We start from the raw sequence: 9,937 nt of genomic DNA on the forward strand, positions 1-9,937 counted from the left end.
AGGACTAAATCCAACAAGATTTGGTTGAATATAATATACAGACACATGGTAAGATAATATAATCAACGAAAAGTGGTTGATTTTAAAAAATTAAAATTCAACGATTTTCGGTTGATTTTACCATCATTGGCGGGAAATTTTTTTTCAGGGTGAAATTTAAATTTTGAAGTTCAAATTTTTTGAAATGACTAAATTTATTTTCAACTAGAGATGGTTGAAATAAGTCTCACTAAAATCAACGGAAAACGGTTAAATATAAACTTAAATTCAACCGGATTGCTCATTTCAACGGCCTTAAGTTCAACAGAAAGGTTCCGGTTGAATTTATATTAAAATCAACCACTTCCGGTTGAAATTATTCTAAATTCAACCGGATTTTTCCGGTTGCTTTTAGCCGCTTTTACTGTAGTGTGAATCGGGCAGATGACGTAGTCTCGATGGATATTTTAGAATGCCCCATAACTCAACGCTCATGAGACAATTGCAAGACGAGAGTGATTAGGAATTCTGTAAGCGTTCTGCTAGTTGTACAGGAATGTTCTTCAGTTTTATACAACCAACTCTTTGAAATTGCTTGAGAGAAGGGAAAGCTCCGTCCCCAACTTCCAATTCTTCCAGATTTTGAAAATCAAATAATATTAAAATTTGAAGACTTGGAAACCCATTCTCACTGCATACCATTTTGTTTCCCCTGTACACATTATCCAACTGAAGAGCGGTGAGATTCGACAAACTTCCCAGAGTGGGCATTGGATCTTCTGTAAACTCACTTACTCTTAGACTTAAATCCGTGATTGAATCGGGCAGATGACGTAGTTCCGATGGATCTTTTAGAGTACCGACTAAGGACATGCTCTTGAGACGATTGCAAGACGAGAGTGGTTTCAGTGTTGGAATCTCAACAGATCTAAAGAATAGTGTGAATGTTTGGAGACTTGTTAAATTGGCTACGGACTCCAGCCTGTAACTGTTGCTTTGATATTTTTCTCCATATATACAGAGTGTATGGAGTTTGGTGAGATTAACAGTATCAATCTTCATCCATTCTTTACACTCTATACGATCAAGAGTCTGCAACTTTGTTTGGTGGGTACCTATATTCAAACTCCCAGTAACATCAATGTCTAGATGTCTCAACTCATGAAGCTCACATATCTCCGGAGGAACTGTGTAGTCTGTTCTCCACCGACCGTGCAAGGTTTGTAGCTTTTTAAGCTTGCCTATACTTGCTGGAATTTCTATAGGATCATCAGAATACTCCTCAAGACCCATTAAGCCCAAGTACTTTAAGTGAACTAAATCTCCTATTTCTTCTGGTATTCTCTTAGATTGCACACTATCCATATCTAGGACTTTAAGATTTTTGAATCTCGCACACGCCAACTTCATTTCTTTTAATTCATCTTTACCCCTTAAATAATTTACCACTGCCAATGAACGCACACATAAAGCATCAAATCTACGCTCAACTAGTTTTAAATACTCACCTATTTCATTGTAAATGGCATGACGAGGTTGTCCTTCCAACAAATGAATGAGTTCTGGATGGTGTTTCCCTGAGTCCAAAACGACCAACAACTTGTGCTCCTTTGCTTTTTTTATGGCAAGATCACGGACAAGATCATGGACCCGGCAACCCTGAACTTGTCCGTTCCATCGCAAATCATTAACCTGAAGCAAATTGCGATTAATTAACTCATTCAAACAATCTTCAGCCAAATCCTCCATGATTACTCCTTCACCTTCCTCGGCTTCTGATATGAATTCCTCTGCAATCCATAGACGCTTCAACTCGTCTGGATCAATCACATGGTCTTCCGGGTACCTTGCAAGGTAGAGAAAACAGTCTTTCATTTGGGGAGACAAGTCATTAAAACTCAAACTCAGTATTTCTCCAATCTGGGGAGACAAGTCATCATCCTTCAAGTGTCTCCATATATGCTCCTTCACCTTTGACCAATAATCATAGCTCATGTTGTGTGATAAGAGGCCGCTCAGTACCACGATTGCTAGTGGTAAACCTCGACATTTACCAACCATCTCCCTTCCTAATTTCTTCATATTTGGGGTTGTTGGTTCTGCTCTCTTACAGAACAATTCCCAGCTCTCATCTTCCGTTAGAAAACGGAGTTGATGGACAAAACATTTGTCATCTGCCAAAACATTCGTCATCTCTGCAACTTTTTTGTTGCGGGTGGTAATGATGATTCTACTACCGTTTTTCTGGTTTGGAAAAGCAATCTTAACCTGGTCCCAAACCTTTATGTCCCATATATCATCAATCAAAACCAAATATCGGCCTCGACTTTGAAGTAACTCTGGCAGGTGCTGCAGCAAATGGTACTCGTCCATGGTTGACAACTTTTGTTCGTACTCAGCTCCCATAAAAGACGTCACTATTCTCTTCAAAACATCTTTTATGTTATATTCGTTGGACACACAAACCTTAGCACGAGTATCAAAATTTCTCAACTCGCTAGAGTTGTACAACTTTGTGGCAAGTGAAGTCTTGCCCAAGCCCCCCATTCCGTGAATTGAAATGACTTTGAGGGAAAGGTCCTTGCTATTAAGCTCCCCCATCAAAGTCTTAAAATCGTCCTCGAAGCCAACCACTTCCACCTGGTTATTAATGGCGGTTATTCTCAACAATGTTCTCTCTTTCTGCTGCTTTTTTGGAGTGGCTAAGATGTTGTCAATACGGTAGTCATTTCGCCTATTCTTGATCAGAAGGATCCTTTTTTGGAGTGACTCAATCTCCTTGCCAATATCATAAAGCATAACTTCTCTATTGCACACGCAAACACAGGCCCGAACACGATCCAAGATACCTTGTTTCGGAGCTGCATATTCTTCTTGGTGAGCACTGAAATCGCTCAGGATTTTTATCGCATCATTGGCGACATCTCTAACGTCCTCCACCCAGTTGCGAATTTGCTCCTCTTCGAGTCTTGATTCTGCAGATCTTACGGAAGATTGGAGGTAGCGCAATTCATCTTTGAGCCACCTTAAATTATCTTTCACTTCTAGTAGAATGTTAACTTCTTGTGCAATAAATGCACCAAGCTTTTCAATTGCAAGAGATACGATTGCATCAACCATTCTTCTTTAAGAAGCTTTATGATCTGAAGGTAATCGAAGTAACTACAACAAGAACAATACTAATTTATGATTTGTAAGGTCTATTGTGCACAGAATTACAGAAATAAAAGCTTTAATTCATTGGTTTGCCTATGAGATGCTTTCACATCCTGAGTGGTGTCGTTTTGTGGATAATAATTAATAAAAGCATGTGTTTGGTGTCCCTACAAAGAGGCTTTCAAAAAAAAAAGATGCTCTAAATTAAAATTATCATGAACACTGTCACTTTTCTTTAGCTAAAGATGCCCTCAACACTGAAAGAGTGTCGTATTTTGTGTGGTCGATCAATTTATACTTTGTCTGTTGAAACCTTTTTTTACTGCTGGGACACTCCAACCATCCATTGCGGATCTCAGCTTAGTATGCGAAATTATACAATTACGAGTAACCTCATTTTAAGCTTTGCTAAAATTGCTTCTTAGGAAGAAGTCGAGTAAAATAATATGAGCATGATTAGAAATGCAAAAAAATAAATAACTGAAGAGCAATGTCTAACATATTGTTGTTGAATTTAGGTACACCTGAAAATGATCGTAATCGAATACTAAGGCCATACAAGAAAGTTATGCAATGGATTGAGGATACCAAACACGCAACTAATCCATATTTTGATGAATTACATTCATTCATCTTGGAGCTCAAAGCCGTGCTGACAGTGTATAGCCGGGTTGGAGTAAACGAAGAGACTAAGAAGAGGAGTCAAGCAGTGTATCCAAGTTGTAAGGAAGAAACACATGTAATGTGGTTTGTGTGAATCTCCTGGTTTAGAACTCAGTTTTGCCAAATGTTGCAAGGGAATAAAAATAAACAGCCTAGTGTAGTAGTGTGTAAGAACAGATGCTTTGCCAAATTTTGGCTTTGAGGTTTACAATTTCATTAGGTCCATTTTTAGTTGCATACCAGATGATACACCTGTTGAAACTTGAAACTTAAACCAGAGACATGTTTTTTTTGGAGCTTGATATGCTGAACATCATCTTTTTAACCTTTGTTGTACGTTCGTCCTTCATGTCTGTTTATTTGAGCCGGGTTTGCTTCCGGAATATGCTTCTTTGGCATGGATTGCCCGGTTCCAGATCATAGACAAATTAACATTATAAATTACAAGAATGCAAATTAATAGTGGAATGAAGAACCTTGTGCCTCTCACTAGATTTCTATGTTTTAAAGCTAGTAGTATTTTTAAAAATATACCAGGGTGAAGGGGTGTTTGATGATAACAGTTCCTGGCATTAGCTTATTCTATATTAGTTACTAAGAGCATGTGTATGGTGTCCCTATAAAACAGAGCACTGTCCTTCCAATTATTGTTTTCACAACAACCAGTGTAATGTTGATAAGAACAGGGACCATGACAGTAGCGTTTGTTGAATTTAGTTGCGTATTGCCTTGCTAATCCTGTGATCTGAATCAATTTGTTGGACTTGAAATTAATTGAAATCCAAATGAGAAAGACAAAATCGATATATCTCAATCAATTGGTGTCTCCCGAAGATGTTCTTAATCAAATTATATTATGTTCTACATCTAACGTGAAATGGTTAAAATGTTTGGTCACATCTTTGATTAGCATATTGCCGTGTTCATACATCTGTTTTTAGTATCTGTTGAAACTTGAAAGTTACACTAAAACCAGAGTTGTATTTTTTTGGAGCAGGTTTTGCTTGCAGAATATGCTTCGTAAATTGGTTTCAGATCACGGAGAACTGTCCTGGAAAGTGCTAAATCATAAATTGGTTTCAGATCGTAGAGAACTGGCCTAGAAAGTGCTAAATCATAAATTGGTTTCATATCATAGAGAACTGTCATGGAAAGTGCTAAATCATAAATTGGTTTCAAATCATAGAGAACATAATTAAAAATGTTCTCAAAAATGATTTTTGAGCAGGTTTTGCTTGCAGAATATGCTTTGTAAGCATGGATAAATTGGTTTCAGATCATATAGAATTGTCCTGGAAAGTGCTAAATCATAAATTGGTTTCAGATCGTAGAGACTCGCCTGGAAAAAATCATAAATTGGTTTCAGATCATTAGAGAACTGTCATGGAAAGTGCTAAATCAAAAATAAAAAGATTAATGCATTTGCTTTATATATGTTTTTGAGTTAGTTCAAAGTGTAAGAGTAATTATAATTAATAATTGAGATGTATTAGATAGAATACTTATTAATTAAATAAGATGGATTATAATTGTCTGGATTGGAGTCTGCGTATAAGATTAATACATGCTTCAATGCTTGCGTCATGATCAACTGAGTGTTTGTCCGATCAAGATGACTGTTGTTGCATATTCTCTTTTCCCTCCCTGTCTTGACAACCAGAACTCTCTGAGCATGAACAAGATTTTCCACCCAACTAAAAATAAGCTATTTGCCTTCTAGTGTTGTTTAAATGTGTACTTGTATAACAATTATGTTGTTACTCTAAAATGTATGAAAAATAAGGTGGTAATTGGTAGCAATTTTTCTTTTTGTTTTCAGAATTGTGGAGCTAGTGTGAAACCTAACCAGATTGTATCTATTGAAGAAAGAAGTGTGAAACCTAACCAGATTGTATACATTGATGAGTTTGTTACAAAGCCTGTTTCTTCATTTCTCACAGGAATGATGAGTTTGTTACAAAGCTTGAGTAACTAGAAAAGAGGCCTACTCTACTTATATACAAGAGGAGGGAAAACGTATTGCTTTTAAATTAACTAACTAATTACAGTTGACTATCACTAATCTGTTTATATTGATGAATCCTAACACCCCCTCAAGTTTCAGGGTGAGTTAGACACTCCCAACTTGCCTAATAGACCATGATGGTGCATTCCCGTCAAAGGCTTCGTACAAATGTCAGCAAACTGTTCTTTCGATGGTGTATATGACAGGGAAATGAGCCCAGATGCAAGCTTGGTGTGAATAAAATGACAGTTTAATTCGATATTTTGGTTCTCTCATGATAAACAAGGTTCTTGGTAATGTATATGACAGCCTGATTATCGCATTTAACAGGAACATTGTTAGGACGAAAATACGCGCTAATAATACACACAAGTATACGCGTTCGCAAGTAATATAGAATTCTTTCTAGTTCGTTCCCACAGAGACTCTTTTGGTTTACTTAAGATTTATGCGCTTATGCAACAATGATATGGTTATTATTCAATGTTAAGACGAATAACAATTTGGGGTTGTTTATAACTAAAATATTAACTAACATGCAATTAACTAAGAGAATAAAGGTTGATTTACTAAATGAGACAAACATGGGATTAGCATGCAATGGTGATGACAACTAATCAGATAACACGAAACTGATAAACGTCAACTTTCGTTGCACGAATACCATACTACCAAACATCCACAAAAGAGATAGAAGCTGAATAGACACCAAGTATGTTGAGACCCTATATGTCTATAGAATTTGACAACACAAAGGTTTAATGCGCAAGTTATCTATCATGATTACATAGGGCAAGGACTTAGAGATTAACACGATATCTTATATGTTCGCGACATACATAAGACAAATAAGTACAACCAATACTAGGATATTATACAATCACCACACACTAAGATATCGAAACAAGATTAACTATTGAAACCAATAAATAAATCCATTAGAACCCCGCGATAATGATTAGTTCATAACCGAACTCATCCTCACCGTGGGTTCCGATGAAAGCATGGTATAATAAACTAGGTCTTTATAAAAATGAATAATAAACAAAGTACGTAATCCAGAGTATAGGTTCAACAAACAAGAAACGAGCATCCAAGATTACAACTTAAAACAAAGAATCACAAGAATCAACTAGATCTTCTTCGCCTTCGTTGAATTGTGCTATAGGTCTTCTTGTCATCTTCTCCTTAAGCTCTGTTGTGAAAAACGTCTTTAAGTTGTCTTTATATAGCAACCCAATTAATCCAGAAGCCCAGAAAATCCCTCTTCTAACTGCAACAGGATTCTGAAATCCGGACACAGTGCGGCCGCGCGCTTCACCAGCGCGGGCGCGTTGTCCTTCTGCTATTCTGGCGTGGCTGCGTGCTAGCACAGCGTGGCGCGTGCTGACATTCTGGAAAAAACTGATTTACTTTCTTTTATTTTTGATTCTTGATGGCATTCAACGAGCAATTAATCACGACACCTCCCTAACACCATTTTGGCACCAAAGCAATGCTAAATCTCCTTGATCCCTTATTTATACCTGAAATGCAAAACACTATAAAAACACATCAAAAACACAAATAACTTGAGTACAAAACACCAATTCGAAACTTTACGGAGCGTTATAAGTGGATATAAATGCCATTTAACAAATAGGAACAATGTCTGAGACGTCAAGTTCATAAAGAAGACAAGAAAGCCAAGCAAGTTCAGTAGTTAAACATCTTAAAGAACGATATTATGCTTCTACAGAGGACAATGACACTGTATGTTATTTATTTGATTTCCAGGAAATCAGATTTCCCCCAAACAAAATGATAAAATCACTTACATATTTTCTATTATTTGGACACGATGCCCAGTCAGCATCGCAGTAAGCTTCCAGTGTTAAAGAAGAATTCTTAGTGTATAAGAGACCTTGGCTTGGATCATTTCTGAGATATTTCAAGACATGAATAGCAGTATCACAGTGAGGCTGTCAAGGTAAAGACATAAACTTGAAATTCGATGGCTCGATAGATAAAATAATATTCTAACTGTCAAGGCAAATGGGATAGTCTCTTATGCAAATGGGACAGTCCCTTTACGAATGAGACAGGCAATGAGACAGTCTCAATTACACTGCAGAAAATAAATAACAGAAATAAAATGCAGAATGCTGAAAACTGAAAAGTAAAAACACCAGAAGTTTTCACTTGGTTCGGCCCCTACACCTAGTCTATGGCCTACATCCAAGTCCGAATGCCAACTAGCATAGAGAATGTATTATATCCACTTAAAACAAAGTACTTACAAACTTTCCTTGATTACAAACTTGGCCCACTTGAAAGAAACCTTTCCCTAGCACACAGCTACCTAGCACAAAGCTACTTGGCCTTCCTGTTGTAATCAACCTCCCACAACCCGGGACAAGTGATATAATACACGATTCAGTTACAAGAATGTAATGTGAAAGTTTACAACTCAAACTAAGTTTCTTGTTTTTCTGGATATGAATATCTCGGGTATGGAACAAGAAAAAGATTTCAGATGATGAAAGATTCTCGTGAAAGTGTTAGCTACAAATCTGAAATGAAGAGTTGTATTTATAGGCAATGTTCTAACATATTTATTTTCAAACACAAGATAAGGTTGGAAGATAAGTTTGTTTGAAAATATTTTGAATGAATCTTTGAAATTAATCTTCTAGTACGTTTGAAAAAGATAAATCAAGTAAAGATAAGGCTTGAGAGATTTAAACTTGATTTATAAGATAAGATGGTGGGTTTGTTTGAGATAAGGTTTATCCAGATAAACAAGATTTACACAAATCCTAACAACCTAATACTAAACCTGCGGGATAGACTTCCAGGAAGATTGAACAAACTGCATTCTGATAAACATTGCTGAGATCTCGGATGATTCCAAACTGATGTCTTCATTCTGTTGCTAAGAACTCTTATCATCATAAACACTTGAATTAACATTCTCCCCCTTTTATGATGATGACAAAGAAAGCATAAATGCTCCCCCTATCAAAAACACTAAAGGCCTGTAAAACAGAATTAGAACCAACAGAATATATTGCAGTTTATAATACATGCAATCAATATGAGAATGAGAAAACTAAAGAATGAATGAGACACTAGATCAATATGCATAAAAGAGACAGTCTCAAACATTAAACACTTAAAACAGAATACAACTCATCCATAAACCAGGATGTTCAGTTGCAATTGTTATCTAATCACATAAACGAATCCAGAATATCAGTTAAACACAAAAAATCATCCAAAAACATCCATCAAAAACAAAGTTCATACACCAACAAACCAGCCAAAAACATTGTCTTAAACACCCAAAAGAACCCAAAAGAAACATCGTCTTAAAACACATAACATCATAAAAATTTCTCCCCCTTCATCATAAAAGGGGTCTCTAATCAGAATCATCATCAACATGAACTGGAGCTTTGCCCTTGCTTGAACCAGAAGCCTTGTTCTGGGATGAAGGAAACACTGGAGCCGAGCCATACTCTGAAAATAACTTGTCAAAAGCTTCCTGAGCTGGTGCCTTTCCATCCCTTTCATGAAGCCAGTCAAAAATTTTTGCCTTGTATTCTTCTCTGGACATGCCAAATACTGAAGGTGGAGGAATGGCAGGGAGTGGCAGAGGAGCAGTGATTTCTTCTAGAGTACAATCTCCAATCCAGTCTCGTTTCTTGTGCCAATACATCTTGCTCTTGTCTTGCATGGCTGATAACTGCTGAGATAAAAACTTAGTCTCTGACCCAAGCTTGAAAAACAACTTAACAAACTTTTTTTCCCATGCCTTAGCAGAGGAAACCATCCCCTCTTGCAGAGTCCCAAACTCAAAATCTATGGTCTTAGACAACTTGACATCAGAAGTATGCAATACAGAAAGTTTGGCATTAATATCATCCAAAGACGAACAAACATACTTCCTAAACATCTCAAAAGAAGCATTTAAAATACTAACTTCAGAAGTTAGTGATCCGAGAGTTTTGATAGAAGCAAAATGCTGATTAATTGAAGCTAAAGCAGCAGAATTCTCTTCTAACTTAGCAAACAACGAATTTAGGACAGTATTGGTGTTTTGATCATTTGGGTCTGACGCATAATGGGGGGATTTGGGCAAACCACCAACAG

General features: G+C 36.8%; 1 protein-coding gene across 1 annotated transcript; it reads right to left on the bottom strand.

The window, feature by feature from the left end:
* Window positions 1–416: 416 nt before the first annotated feature.
* Window positions 417–3,251, bottom strand: LOC141672085 (disease resistance protein RPP13-like). The gene has a single exon (XM_074478585.1). It carries the CDS (start codon window positions 3,097–3,099, stop codon window positions 499–501), a length of 2,601 nt encoding a protein of 866 aa, XP_074334686.1. The 5' UTR covers window positions 3,100–3,251; the 3' UTR covers window positions 417–498.
* Between the last annotated feature and the right edge of the window lie 6,686 nt (window positions 3,252–9,937).

Source organism: Apium graveolens, chromosome 7 (genome assembly GCF_009905375.1).
Source record: "Apium graveolens cultivar Ventura chromosome 7, ASM990537v1, whole genome shotgun sequence".
NCBI lineage: Eukaryota > Viridiplantae > Streptophyta > Magnoliopsida > Apiales > Apiaceae > Apium > Apium graveolens.